This window comes from Protopterus annectens, chromosome 2.part2, assembly GCF_019279795.1.
Source record: "Protopterus annectens isolate FY-2018-M chromosome 2.part2, PAN1.0, whole genome shotgun sequence".
Classification (NCBI taxonomy): domain Eukaryota; kingdom Metazoa; phylum Chordata; order Ceratodontiformes; family Protopteridae; genus Protopterus; species Protopterus annectens.
In genome coordinates, this window is record NC_056730.1 from 103,588,340 (window position 1) to 103,604,390 (window position 16,051).

At 43.9% G+C, this 16,051-nt stretch overlaps 1 protein-coding gene across 1 annotated transcript in view; it reads left to right on the top strand.

Moving 5' to 3' along the window:
* The window catches only part of LOC122795556 (interleukin-6 receptor subunit beta-like), a 1,057,822-nt gene that overhangs the window by 568,301 nt on the left and 473,470 nt on the right, over positions 1 to 16,051 (top strand). The window contains exon 8 of the mRNA XM_044063785.1: positions 5,724 to 5,928. Coding sequence (XP_043919720.1) covers positions 5,724 to 5,928 — 205 coding nt within the window. The remainder of the gene's footprint in view (positions 1 to 5,723; positions 5,929 to 16,051) is intronic.

A 16,051-nucleotide genomic window follows, 5' to 3' on the forward strand; every position in this document is an offset into this window, starting at 1 on the left:
GGCAGCTCAGCAGGTCAACCTTTGCTCAGATTATTCAGAGATGGGGAACCCCAGAGATAGACCTCTTTGCGTCAGCCACCAACCACCTTCTCTGCAGATTCTGCACAAGGGAATATCACCGCAGGGCTTGGAGAGTGGATGCCCTGTCCTTCTCATGGACACTCCTCTCAGCTTATACATTCCCACCCCTACCTCTCCTCCCAAGAGTGCTACTAAAAATAAGGAAAGAAAAGCCAAGGATCATTCTGATAGCACCAGACTGGCCCAGACAACACTGGTACCCCCTTCTGCTCAGTCTGTCACAGTCCCCTCCTTGGCACCTGCAGAGGACCCCAGACCTGCTGACCCAAGGAGAAGGGATCTACCTGCACCCAGTCTTAACAAACCTTGAACTTGGCAACTTGGCTCATTGCTTAAACCCACAGCAATGTACTCTTCTTAGTACTCATGTCCTGGAAATCCTCAGAGAGGCCTGATGCCTAAGCACTAGGAAATCCTACTCAGATAAATGGAAGAGGTTCAGTATCTGGCTCCAGGCTAAGGGGATTTCTATGTCCCAGCTGACTCTTCCACTTATCCAGGACTACCTGGCTGACCTACTCAACAGAGGCCTCCTTCTCCTTCTCCTCCATAAAGATTTGTGCCTCTGCCATATCTGCACATTGCAGTTCAGAACAACCTGTTTTCTCACACCCCCTGATCAGCTTCTCAGCGGAGCTAACAATCTGAGGCTTGCCATAAGAGCTCCCACCCCCGCATGAGATCTTAACTTCACCCTGGAGAAGCTTATACTACCTCCTTTTGAGCCAGTAGCCTCAGCAGATTTAAAGTTTCTTTCTTGGAAAACTGCATTCCTCCTGGTCATTACCTCAGCCAGAAGGGTTTCAGAACTTCAGGCTCTCATGGCAATCGAGCCCTTCATTATATTCCATGCGGACAGGGTCACACTCTGAACCAACCCCTCCTTTATGCCCAAGGTGGTTTCTGGTGTGGCCCTGAACCAGTCCATTCACTTACCCACCTTCTTTGCCAACCCGCAGAACAAAGGTGAGAGGATTCTTTATTCCCTAGACGTTCACAGGCAACTAAGATACTATCTGGACAGGACTAAGCCTTTCAGAAAATCTGACCAGCTGCTAGTCAGCTTTGCCACAGGGGCACAGGGTAAATCAATTTCCAAACAATTTGCAAATGGATAGCACACTGCATCCATTTCTGCTACAAGCACCATGGTAAGCCTCCTTCTAAGGGGATCAGAACTCACTCTACTAGAGCAGCCTCCACCTCTGCAACCTCCCTCAGAGGAGTAGCTACGAGGGATATTCTGGAGGCTGCCACTTGGACATCTGTACACACCTTCATCAAGCATTACCATCTGCCAGTGTTTTCTAAATCTAGGCAGGGTTTGCCACTGCAGTCCTGCAGGGCATAATAGCCAACCCTTAGCACCTCAGGCTACTTCCACCCTTTTTCCAGTAAGCTTTGGGAACCTACCCAAATGTGATGTCTGCAACAGTGAAACACGAAGAACATAGCACAGTTGTGTACACTTACCATAAATGTAGATGTTCGAGTGTATTCACTGTTGCAGTCCTGGTTTCCCACCTTCCTGCCCCCCGCATTTCTGTTATTCTCTCTGTTCCTTTATTCTCTTTTTCTAAGGCAGAGACATACTGTGTTTATGGGTTATTGCTATGGTGGGGATCAGACCTCTGATCTATGCCTCCTTTTGGGGGCTCCTGACACTTAGGGCAAGAAAAACTGATGTAATGGAGTCGGCTGCCTCTCTTTATACCACTGATGACCTGATGTCAGTCTGCAAGCGACAGCAACCGACGCCCGAATATGAAGCCTCTGGTATTCTGTCCAGCTGTGGGCCATCCAGGAAGGGATAATCCCAAATGTGATGACTGCAACAGTGAATACACTCGAACATATACATTTATGGTAAGTGTACACAACTGTACTGTCCCCCACCATAAACAAACTTTACTACAGAAGGAAAAAATTGTTGCAGAAAAGCGTGAATTGCCAAGACTGGAAAAACTCCCTTATTAGCCTCAGCAAAAAACTGAGATCCATCATCAAATCCTTTGAAGCTAGTTACGAAAACAAAATTGCTGCAGATTCTAAAGACAACCACAAGGCATTCTATAGTTATGTCAAGAATCTACATGGCAATACTCAGACTTGCTCTGAGTTACAGCACAATGGCAATACATATACAGAACCAACTGATATTGCCAACATATTGGCTGACAGGTTCAATGCGAACTTTATCCTCCTTTCACCCCCTAAAGGGCCTATCACAATACCTGAGGAATGCCAAGTCCCTATTATGACAGCTGCACAGGTAAAAACCGCACTGTCCAAAGCCAAGAATACAGCTTCCATGGGACCTGATAATATCTCTGGCTATATTCTACATGAATTACAAAGTGATATGGCACCACACCCAAGTACCCTGCTCAATCACAGCCTCATTTCAGGCTTTGTTCCTACCGAATGGTGCACTGCTACAGTCATCCCACTCCACAAAGGGGGGGCCACTACAGACCCTGGGAACCACCGTCCCTTTAGTCTGATGCATCTGATATGTAAGGCTATGGAGCGCATCATCATGGACCCTGTAAATAAGGGCACAAGGAATCTCCAAACAGTGTTTGCGTTTGTGAAAGGTAGATCATGCCTGCTCAACCTGATGGACTTCTTTGAGTCTGTCACCAGAGCTGTAGATGAGGACAATGTAGTTCACACAGCCTACCTAGATCTTGCCAAGGCCTTTGACACCATTCCTTACTTAGGAATCATAGATAGACTCACTAAACTAGGCATAAACTCCTATGTCATTAGATGGATTGCCAACTGGCTCACTGATAGAACCCACACTGTTAAAGTAGCAGACTCCAAATCTGACTACCGGCCAGTTACAAGTGGTGTCCCACAGGGATCGGTCCTAGGTCCTCTCCTGTTTGGCATCTACTTCTCTGAAGGTCGACCCAACACAAAGGGACTCTGGCTGACCAAGCTTGCAGATGATTGCAAACTGGGAGCTATTATTGATTCTCCATCTGATGTAGACATTCTACAACAAGGCCTCACTGACTGATGCCAGAACCTTGGCCTTAAGCTCAGTGCCAAAAAGTGCATTGTCATTTCCTTTAGGAAAAATTGGTGCCCATGAACTACCACATAGGCGGTAGTCCACTAAACACCAAAGGTGTGATAAGAGACATGGGAACACAGGTGGACAGCAACCTCTCCTTTGATAAACACATTGCCACTGTAGTCAGAAAGTCATATGTGGCACATCTCATTGCAAAAGGTTTCTCATCCAGGATGAAAGAGGTCATAATCCCTCTGTACTCGTCCTTCATTAGACCTGTTATAGAATATAACGCCCCATTTGGTATGTACCTCACTAGCCACCTAGAACAACTGGAAAGGCCACAAAAATACCTCACTAAGAGGATCTGGGGCCTTCAACACATGCCCTATATGGACAGACTCAAATTCCAGCTATACTCTGTCTGTGTCCAATGGAATTTTTTTATTTTATGAAGTAAAGATAAGTTTTAAAGCAACTGAAACAGTCATTACACCTAATACTACTTAGAGGAGATCTCTGCTTGACCTTCAAAGCCATATCTGACCCAGAGCTGCTAGATGTGCTACACCTAAAGAAATCCCAATCCCTCCATGCAACACGCTCCAGGGGCCTAAATCTCATTACCACAATAAACAGAACATGCTGGAGTGACAGGTTCCTAACACTGAGACTTCCCATACTCTGGAACAAACTTCCCAGTCACATCAAACAGAGCACTTCATTGGCCCTCTTTAAGAGAAATCTTGACTAGTGGATGGGCAATAGGAAGTTCACCCCGGGGATCACTTCAGTGGCCTTGCTCGACAGGAGCACTGGGAACTAACTTTGGGCGGCATGATGCCAGGGAATCTTCTTGAGGTAGCCTTATATAGGCTCCAAAGCCGTTAGCCTAGTACACACCTATGAACCTATGATAGAATAATGGGAAATTTGGAAGATATATGAATTGTCAGAGGCAAGGATCAAGGTGAGATGGTTCCTGTCTGATAAACTGTGTTTGAACAGAGGAACCAGGCAAGGGGTTGTCCACTTTCCCCTTTATTCACTTTGTACCTAGAACCACTGGCAAAGAAAATAAAAAACTTGCAAATTCAAGGGTGTAACTGATATGGCATTCAAGAAAATTCTGCTTTATTTGTAGATTATATTGTTTTGTACTTGATAAATCCAGAAAAGGATATTTCAGTGTTGTGGAACATTCAGAGAAAGTTAAGCTTCTATAAGGATATAAAATAAATGAAGATAAAACAAAGGCTATAGCAGTAAACTGTTTCCTCACATAAATTGATTCAGCAGTATCCATATCTATGAGGAAATGAAATATTTAGGTATATAGATTAAAAGTGATTATTTTATGGCATCTGAGGATATATTGGAAGAAACTAAATGATTATACAAAAACTGAGAAGTTAGAAGCTCTTTACTATGGATATAGATAGTAAAAACAAGCAGTGAAAATGTTTTTAGTCCATTTCATATTACATATAAGTCGGGCTTATTTTTATCAGCCAGAGGAGAAGCTGTGGACTATGTGAAGAATTGAAGAAATGTATTTGGGATAGATATTTTATAACCCACTTAGACCTCAGAGAATTTGTCCACGGGTAGTCTGCAGCTGTTAGTGTGATGAGAGGGGAATGTAGCGAGTTGGACAATTTTAAAATTTTCCTGCAGGGTACTGTTGGGGGTGCAAATTCTTGTAACTGAAAAAATGATTCTTTTGAGCTGGGCTACAGCAACTGTTATGCCTAGACATAATAAGGCCCTAATAAGTTTAGTGCTGTTGGCTGCCAGAAAAACATTACTAGAAAGTGGAAATCAGACTGTATACCAACAGCAGATTTAATGAATGCTATAAAGGTGGGAGCTTTAGAAAAGGAAAATAGCAAACTACACAGAAATATGTGGCATATGTGTAAACAGTACATGGTGTTCATGACGAGTAAATTTCGGGGAAAACAGGCCATAGACAATCTATGTGATGTTAAAAAGGAAACCATAAATATATGTATTGTGTGAAATGGGAAAAAAAATTAAGTCTTTGCCTTCTCTTTTACAGCTGTGTACCTTGTACCGTATGTAGTGTGTGAAGTTAAAATATTAATGAACAAAAATATATTGAATATGGTATGAATAAAAAGGCAGTACTTCCATTGTTATTAACTCACAGTGACTCTCAATCACAGCCAGCAGAAAGATTTGCTTGCCTATTAGTGGTCTTCCTTCCCTCCTTGCCCACCTGATTGCCACCAGTGAGCTTCATCTCATAGACATTGTAAAAAAATACTGACTGTTGCCTTAGTCACTGTATCCATTGTCTCCTTGTACCTAGATAGCCGAAGAAGCCCAGGGTGTTAACTTTGCAAATGGGAATGATTCCATTCAGCCAGCAAGAAGTTTATTGTCAGAATGAGTTATTTGCTATTCTCTGATGATTTTGACCTTTGTAATTTAATCATTTTAATTTATTTCTATTTCTGTTTATGTTCAGAATTTATTTTCTCAGCCTTTCTAATCTGTTGTACAGGTCTAGGTTTGCTAGTTGTTAGATGTTCGAGTTTCCTGTTTAACTTAATGATAACATGCTGATCTTTTTTCTTTTTTTCCCCCCTAGAAATTGGAAGTCTCTGATGCCAATGGAATTATTTTATTTTATGAAGTAAAGATAAGTTCCAAAGCAACTGAAACAGTCATTACACCTAATACTACTTTGAGGTACCAATTGGAGGATAAAAAGTACACAGTGAATGTGTATGCTTGTAACTCTGTTGGAAAATCTCCAGTAGCTACTTTAATTATTCCTGAAGAATCTGCACCAGGTAAGTCCTTTTTTTGTTTCTTTGTTTTTGTTAAGAAATTTCTAATATAGGGAGGTTGAATATCTTCTCACAAAAGTTTTTTTTTCTGTTCCTGATAGGATTAGCAGTGTTTTTGTAATTTTCCCAATACAGATTCCCCTCATTGCATTTCAGCAGTACTACTGACCTGTTTACTCTAGTGGTTCTTGTATGCTATTTGATGTTCTTCATGCTTCACTGTTGCAGTCATCACATTTGGGGTTATCTGCCTGCAGGTAGCCCTCAGCCAGCCTGAATACCAGAGTGTTGCATTCCTGCGTCGGATGCTGTCTATTCTTCCATGACGTCAGGTCGTCAGGGGTCTAAAACATGCAGCCGACGCCATTACATCAGTCTTTCTTGCCGTGCGGTGCCCGAAGCAGAAGCAATTCGCAAGTGTCGGTCGGCCGACTCCTGAAATTTTCATTTTCGAGTTTCAGAACCGAAGTCTTCAAAAAAGCTAAGCACCCCGTTGAGGATCCTTTTTCTTGCTCTAACCGAAATCAGTAAAAGTTAACAATTGTCTTACCTGTGGAAAGCAAATACCTCATAAAAATTTTCATTCGTACTGCATTTCTTGCTTAGGCCCAGACCACGACGTCCCTCACTGTCGGTTTTGTGCCGTGTTCAACCCCCGAACTATTCGTCGTCGGGCTATATTTGCAGCAAATTATTTTGGTAATCTGTATCCGTACTCTGAAATGGCTTCAGTAAGCCATCTGACTACAGATCTTTCGAAAAAACATAAGAATAAAGACAGAGACAGACCGCATAGGTCCAAAACTGCCGACAACACTTCCGTTAAGCTAGTCGACAGTCTGCCGGTACTCAGTGAGGTGCTTTCACAGCCCCTGATACCCACTACTTCAGATTCGCAGGCCTCTACTGAGACCCATTCGGAGACAGTTATGCCGCAGATGATGCTTCGACTGTGGAACCTGCAGATGTCTCTACCTTGGATGGTTCTGGAGCTGCTGTGCAAGCACCGGCTTCTGAGGGTGTACTCAGGCCTACAGACTTGCATTTTAAACCAATGCCATCTTCTTCATAGATTCATAGATAGGTTCATAGATTAGTACTACAGGTCTAAAACTCATACCACGCCTAGGAAACCAACGTCCAAACCGCATGCTCAGGCCCATATGCCTAAAAAACAAATGCTTAGAATGGCTGAAGATCTTATTACCTTAATTAGGGGAAGCCAGCCTTCCCCCTCTATGAGACCTAGAACTGATTTTTCGTCATATCAGGAATCTGATATTTCTGTTTGTTCTGATTACCAGGATTTGCCCTTATCTACTTAGGAAGACTCTGATGCAGAGGATTCCATTCCCTCTGCTTCCCCTCCAGAAGATTTTTCTTTTGGTGAAACCTTGCACACTCTTAGGGAGCATTTCCGCTGGGAAAGTCAGGATTACTCTTGACTCCAAAAAGAGGCTTAGGGAATTCTTACTCCTTCCTCAACACAGGCCTTTAGCTATCCCTCCTGTTCTGGACATTGTAGATGATGCTTTCTTGGAATCTAGCCTTTCTCCAAACACTTTACCTCCAGTTCCCAGAAAACCTGACCGGTATTACAGAGCATTAAGGCTACTGCTGCCAAAAATCCTACCCCTTCTGATAGAGATTCTAGACCCTTGGACAGATGGGGTAAGAAGGTATACACTTCTGCTGCTTTGGCCATTAGGGCTTTAAATTGCCAGTTTCATATGTTAAAGTACCAGCAGCATATTATGGGACTACTTAAACAGAAAATTGATTCCTGACTGTGCTGAACACAAAGAATTACAGGATTTAATGCATTCTGCAGAACAAGTTGGTAAACATATTTTGCAATGTGGTTTTGACTCTTTAGAAGCATTTTGCAGGGCTGCTGTCACTGGGTCTCTACTTAGAAGGCATGCTTGGCTTAAGGAGCAAAACCTGCCAGATCATGTTAAAGCTAAATTACTGGATGCTCACTTAAACCAAGACTGCCTGTTTGGCAACAAAGCAGAAGAAGTCCTCAAAAAGATGGAGGAAAAAGCTAAATCTATGCAAACTGTTAAAGATTTCCTGCAAGTACAGCCTCCCAGATTTAGTGGGCATTGGCCTTCTAAGAATTGGTCCTTTCCAGTCTCTTCCAGGCCTTCTCAGTCTAAACTCAGGAACAGCAGACCACCTAGGTTACAGTCCCAGGCTACGCACAGGCCTAAGTAGTGCAGGGCTCCCACTTTCAAAGCAGGGAGTAGTAAGACAGCCCCCTACGGAAAAATGGCACAATGACTTAACCTTAACAGTTCCAAGCCATGCTCAACTGCCTGATCCCTTAGGAAAGCTCGCCCTGCATGCAAAAAACTGGGAACTCATTACCCAGGACAAATGGGTTTTGAATATAGTTTCCCAAGGATACAGATTCCACTTCCACACCCTACCAACCCCAAACGGTTGGCCAGACATACCCCCAAATCAGTGGGCAGAGGCACGACAGCAGGTTCTCTCTCTTCTAAGTATCAGGGCTATTCAGCCTGTCCAAGCAGAAGAAAGGGGACATGGTTTTTATTTAAGACTTTTCCTGGTACCCAGAAAATACAGCTCCTGGCATCTTATCCTGGACCTCTCTATTCTAAACACCTTTTTGGTAATCCCAAAATTCAAAATGCTAACACTTCAACAGCTGCTTCCTATGCTAGGCAAAGATGCCTGGTTGGCAACCTTAGACTTAAAGGAAGCTTACCCGCACATTCCAATAAGGGAATTTTGCAGTAAATACCTACGCTGTGGGGCAGGCTCCATGCACTATCAGTTCTCTGCACTTCCCTTTGGCTTATCTACTGCTCCCAGGGTATTCACAAAGTGTCTAGCTCCAGCCATTGCATTTTGCAGGCAGAGAAATATTCAGATATACCCATACTTAGACGATTGTCTGATTCAGGCAGAAAGCCAGGACTTGCTATTAAAACATCTGGCATTCATAAAGAAACTTCTAACCCCACTGGGGTGCACCATAAAGAAAATAAATCTCACCTAGTACCCTGCCAACAGATTGTATTCCTGGGAGCAAGCTTGAACACAACTTCCCAGATGGCTTTCCTCACTCCAGAGAAACAAGTTTATTTGACAACCTACTTCAGACTACTGGACGCAATGACCCAGCTATCTGCAAGCCCTGGGGTTCATGGCCTCTTGCATTCTAGTAATTCCATATGCAAGACTGCATGTCAGGAAACTACAATGGTATCTAAAAAGCCTATAGTGTCAACTTTCTCAGGACCTGGAATCAATGATTCCTATCATTCCTTGTATAAAGACAGAGTTCCTTTGGTGGGCAGAGGCCTGCTATTGCAATAAGGGGCTCCCTTTCACTGTATGTACCCCCTGCTGCCCAAATCCTAACAACAGATGCATCAGATTATGCATGGGGGCTCACTTGGCAGGGCAGTGCATTCAGGGCAAATGGAACCCGAGACAGATGCACCTGCATATCAACCAAAAAGAAATGTTAGCTGCACTGAATTCCCTGACAGCCTTCAAAGACCACATTCTTCCAGGACAATTATTGGTAAAGATAGACAACACCACAGTTATGTGGTACATAAACAAGCAGGGGGAACCCACTCGTACCTTCTCTGCAGACTAGTCATGGCTCTGTGGAACACAGCCTTGAGCTACCAAGTGCACCTACAAGCTCAGTTCCTGCCAGGCAAGCTAAATTCACTGACGGACAACCTAAGCAGAAATCTCATGAAACCATATGAATGGAAACTGGAACCAAAAATATTCAACCTCTTGAGGAACAAATGGGGGACTCCAGAGGTTGACCTGTTTGCCTCCCCTCAGAACTACCAATTGGACAAATTCTGCACATGGACTTCCCAAAGTCAAGCTTGGAAAGTGGATGGCCTGTCCTTTACCTGGTAAAGCCTCTCGGTTTATGTCTTTCCCCCTATGCCTCTCCTCTCAAAGGTTCTGCTAAAGATGAAACAGGACAAGCCAAGGACAACAGTGATTGCAGCAGACTGGCCTCACCAGCACTGGTACCCCCTCTTGTGCGCAGTATGACACTTCTGGAACCATGGCATCTGCCTCAGACCCCTTCCCTGTTGTCCCAGCAGGCGGGCCAGATTCTACACCCTGAAACCCTGAACCTTGCAGCCTGGCTAATTTCTTGAGCTCTCCAATAGCATCACTCAATAAACAGGTTCTAGATGTCATTCTGGAGGCAAGGAGGCCTAGTACTAGAAAATCCTGTGCTGAAAAGTGGAAAAGATACTGTTCCTGGGGCCAGACTCATGGGATGGGCACAACGGTGCCCAGCTTACCTCATATTCTTCAGTACTTAACAGAAATGCTCCAGAAGGGCCTATCCTTCTCATCAATTAAATAGCCTGGGATGACATGCTCGACAAGCCACGATGCTTCGCTAGGGACGGCTTGCATCTGTCACCCCTGGGCTTTCGGATATTGGCAAAGGCTCTTGCTACCCCCATAGTGCCTTTTTTAGGCAAGGCTCAAAAGACAAACCCACCTCCATAGGTATCACAAGGGATAAGAAACTAAGAGTAATGCTACTCAATGCCAGAAGTCTAAACCTCAAGATGCTCGCACTCGAAACTCTCCTTAGCATGGAGAACATCGATATTTATGCAGTAACAGAAACCTGGTTCAAGGCTCCCGAGAGCACCTCAGCACTACCAGGTTATACCTCATACCATGCTTTTCTGCCCCAAAACTTGGACTGAACCACAAAAGGAGAGGGGGTATCAATATTCGTCAAAGATACCCACACTTCCAGGTTGATGGCACAGCACAAAGCATCAGAGATTATCCATGTGCAACTAACAGTGGGTAAAACTGCCTTCCAGTTTATAGCCTGCTACAGACCACCCTCCCAAACCCAGGAACCCCACTCGGCCTTCCTGAGAACACTGGAAAATATGAAGGTCTCTTCAAACACCATTATATTGGGCGACTTCAACTACCCAAACATAGACTGGGAGCATTACTCTAACTCCAACACCCTAGCCCAAAGGTTCCTAGAATTTATAAACTCAGATGCTATGGAACAACTTGTTACCACTCCCACAAGAGGGGAAAACATACTGGACCTGATCATCACCAACATGGGGACTCTATTCTCCAGATCAGAAGTGTATCCCTCACTGGTAAGATCAGACCATAAACTAATCTCACTGGATATTCACATCCCGACTCCACCCCCTGCCCTGAAAACCACAGTGAAAAACTTCTCTAAAGCAAATTTCACACTCCTCAAAACCGAGGTGGAATCCTTCAAAGCCCCCGGGCCTGTGGAAAATACGGCCCAGACCGCAGAATCCATTATAAACGCATTCTATGAACACCTTCAGGAATGCATTGATCATGCAATCCCAAATAAAACCAAGACCCAACCCTCCAAAGGCAGACATTCTGTCTAGTGGACCCCAGCCATAAACAAACTATACAATAGAAGGAGGAAGCTACTACATGATAGAGCAAAATCCCAAAAGGGAAGGCATCTCTGATCAGTATTAGCAAAAAACTACGGGCACTCTTAAAATCGTCTAAGGCCAGCTTCGAGAGAAAAATTGCACAGGACACTAAGGATAATCACAAGGCTTTCTTTAGTTATGTTAGGAACTTGGGTGGGAATTCCCAGATATGCTCAGAATTAGTCCAAAATGACAAAAATACACGAACCCACAGACATTGCCAACATCCTAGCTGACAGGTTCAGCGCAAACTTCTCCCCACCAAAAGGGCAAATATCTATCCCAGCAGAGTGCTGCCCCCCTGACATCTCAGATGCTCAGGTAAGAGCCGCCCTCTTCAAAGCAAAAAACACAGCATCAATGGGACCAGACGGTGTCCCGGGCTGCGTCCTACATGAACTCCAAGAAGAGCTAAACCGAAACATAAAACTACTGTTCAATCTCAGCCTTACTACAGGATATGTATCCTGCCTCTTAAACCTGGTCGATTTCTTTGAAACAGTCACTAAGGCCATTGACGAGGGGAAGTTGGTCCACACAGCCTACCTGGACCTCGCAAAAGCCTTCAATACAATACCCCACTCAGGCATTATAGATAAGCTCACCAGCTTAAATATAAACCCCTATGTCACTAGATGGGTTGCAAACTGGCTCAAGGACAGAACCCACATGGTTAGAATTGCGGCAGCCATGTCAGACTCCAAACCAGTTACAAGTGGCGTCCCACAAGGCTCAGTCCTGGGACCTCTCTTGTTCGGTATATATTTCTCGGAGGTACAGGCCAACACGGAAGGACTGTGGCTGACCAAGTTCGCAGATGACTGCAAACTGGGCGCCATAATCGAATCTCCAGCCGACACAAGCATCCTCCAAAAGGGCCTCATAGAAACAGACAACTGGTGCCAGAGCCATGGCCTCAAGCTGAACGCCAAAAAGTGTATAGTCATCCCCTTTGGCAAAAACAAAGTGCCCACAAATTACCACGTAGGTGGTAATCCATTAAGTACAGAAGAAGTAATTAGGAACCTGGGGACCCAAGTTGATGGCAATCTCTCATTTGACAACCACGTGGCCAAAGTGGTTAGAAAAACATTTTATATAGCCCACCTAATCAAGAAAGGATTCACATCTAGATCAGGGGAGGTCATCGTGCCTCTTTACTCATCCCTCATCAGGCCCATAATTGTGTACAATGCCCCTTTTGGGATGTACCTTACCAGACACCTGCAGCAACTGGAAAGACCCCAAAAGTACCTCACCAAGAGGATCAAAGGGCTCAAACAGATGCCATATGCTGCCCGGTTAAAGAAACTCCAGCTCTACTCAGTGGCATACCATCTGCTCAGAGACGATCTGTACCTGACATATAAAGCCATGTCCAACCCGGAATTAATGGACATGCTGCACCTCAGAAAATCCAAATCCCATCGAGCTACGCGCTCGAGAGACTTGAACCTCAGCATTGAAATAAATAGGATATGATGGAGGGACAGATTCATAACCCAGAGGCTCCCTTCACTCTGGAATAAAATCCCAGTCTAGGTTAGGCAGAGCCCCTCATTGACTCTCTTCAAGAGGAATCTTGATGAGTGGATGGGAGATCGACTGTTAGACAGAGGCACAGTATACTAACCTCGAAAAAGGGCATAGCAAAATTAATTTAAAATGGGTGGCGAAAGCCAAACACACTCTGGCTAGGCTTATAAATGCCCTAGGGCAGATAGCCTAGTATGAACCTATAAAATTCATGCCTTTGCCATTTCAGCACATTATAATATTGAACCACCCCTCTTCTCTCATCCCCTGCTAAAGCAATTCCTCAGAGGGGCCAAAAATACCCCCCCCCCCCACCCAGGAGAGACCTTACTCCAGCCTGGGACCTTAGCTTTGTATTGGAAAAGCTCACTCTCCCTCCATTTGAGCCAGCTGCAACTGCAGATTTGAAATTCCTTTCTTGGAAAACAGCCTTCCTTCTAACCATCACTTCAGCAAGAAGAGTGTCTGAATTACAGGCCCTCATAGCAGTGGAGCCCTTCATTATCTTACATGCAGACAGGGTTTCCCTCAGTACCAGTCCTTCCTTTATGCCCAAGGTGGTGTCTAGTGTGGCCCTAAATCAGTTAAGTCATTTGCCTACTTTTTTCCCTGAATCACAAAACAAAGGAGAATGAATACTGCACTCTTTGGACGTACACAGACAACTTATATTTTATTTGGACAGGACTTAAGCCTCTCAGAAAATCTGAACAGCTGCTAGTTGGCTTTCCTGCAGGGGCAGAGAGGAAGGCCATTTGAAAGCAAACCATTTCTAAATGGATAGCCCATTGCATTCATTTCTGCTACAAATACCATGGAAAACCTACCCCACAGGGGATAAGATCACACTCCACCAGCGCTGCATCTGCCTCTACAGCCTTTCTCAGAGGAGTCCCTAACAGGAACATCCTAGAAGCTGCTACCTGGAACTCCATACATACTTTCATCAAGCATTACCACATGCCTATTTTTTCTAAATCCAGAGCTGGTTTTGCCACTGCAGTCTTGCAGGGCTTAATAGCTGGCCCTAATGCTCTCTAACTTCCTCCTCCCTTCCGTAGCTTTGGGAATCAACCCAAATGTGATGACTGCAACAGTGAAACACGAAGAACATAGAACAGTTATGTACACTTACCATAAATGTAGATGTTCGAATGTATTCACTGTTGCAGTCCTGGTTACCCTCCCTCCAGCCCCCTGACTTCTCTTGGCTCTACCTTTCCTTCTTGTTTGGTGTATTTAACCTTTCTGGTGTATTTGGTTTTTGATGGAGGTGTACCATAACATATGATTGCTTCCCTTTGTGGGTGCACCTGACATCTGGGGCACGAAAAACTGATGTAATGGTGGCGGCTGCATGTTTTACACCCTGACAACCTGACGTCATGGAAGAAGAGACAGCATCCAATGCAGGAATCCAAGACTGGTATTCAGGCCGGCTGAGTGCTACCTGCAGGCAGATAACCCCAAGTGTGATGACTGCAACAGTGAATACACTCGAACATCTACATTTATGGTAAGTGTACACAACTGTACTTTTGCTTTCCTGCCTTTTATGTAGTGGATTATGATCGGTTTGATGATCATAACCTGCTTATGAGTTCGAGACATGGATGCCAAGAAATTCACCTTGAGAGTGAAGCTCAAGAGGTGAATCTTGGCATCGGTGTCAAGAACACATAATAAGGAGTTATGATCATAATTTGTAGTGCAAAATTGCCAATTGTTTTCCTGGCTTTTAAAGCCATAAAACACGTGGTGAGTGCTGTCACAGAGATAGTGTAACGTAGACGATTACATTTACACTTGTCTGTATATCTCTCAACTGTTTATTTTTGCAGAACATCCAGATTATTGCTTCATATTTTTGGTCTGTTCCTCATAACCTATGTAGTTTTCAGACAAGTCACTAAATAATGATGCACATTTGGGTTGCATCATTCGCATTCTTCAAATTATGCAGATGAACGAGCGCATCCTGTTGTTCTAACAACCCCCAAGGTTTTTTTTTCTTACAGGAAGTTAGGGACATGTTAAGGGTACAAGCAGCAGTCAGAAACATATGTTTTGTTCTGCTACTGTCATTTGCTAGTCAGTACAGGCAGATTTTACTGTCTAGTGTGGGACCCAACCTTAACAACATAAGCAGGAGAAATGCTTAATGTTTGTTAAGGTCAGATCACTCCATTCTGGCACTTAACTAGTTTCTTTTTCTGAATTTCCAAGCAGAATCAACATGCACTACATATGGCTTTATCTGGGGTTATCATAAAGTACAAATGGTGATTATAGAAGTATTGTCTTTAGAAGAAGCACATCCTTTTGCCTCGTTTCTGTCTGATAAGCACTTAGTCATGTAGATTCACATTCTAATAGTCTAGTTTTTTGCCCTTTTGTACCAAACTGGGCTGAAATTGTCAGACTTTGTTACATGTTGAAAATAGAATTACTACAAAATACTAGAAAAAAAAAACCAGAACCTGAAACCACATGTAGATAAAACATTTAATGCAGCTGGTACCTCGGCCTCTCGCTTTCAAGGGATAAACAGTTCTGAAGGCCAAGGTACCAGTAGTATTAAACATTTCAACTGTATTTGGCTTCTGTTTTTGTTACGTGTTACATTGACTGACTTCCACTGATCTAATTCATTCCACTCCTGCAGTACATTTCTCTGCTGAACTGGTTTCTTCTGGATATCAGGAGTCCTACGAATATTGGCATTTCCTCTCCTGCACTGTCCAGCTTGGCTGTTTATATTCCATTTGGCTTCCTGAATTGGAAGTATGCATGTCTGCTTCAAACATATGCTGTGATATTACACATTAAGCTAGGAGAGCTTACTTAGCTTCTGTATCCACTGCAACCTTTGCATGGTGTTCATAGGTTCATAGGTTCATATTAGGCTATCTGTCCTAGGGCATTTATAAGCCTAGCCAGAGTGTGTTTGGCTTTCGCCACCCATTTTAAATTAATTTTGCTATGCCCTTTTTCGAGGTTAGTATACTGTGCCTCTAACAGTGACACAGAAGTGATACCCGGGGTAAACCTACGATCTCCCATCCACTCATCAAGATTCCTCTTGAAGAGAGTCAATG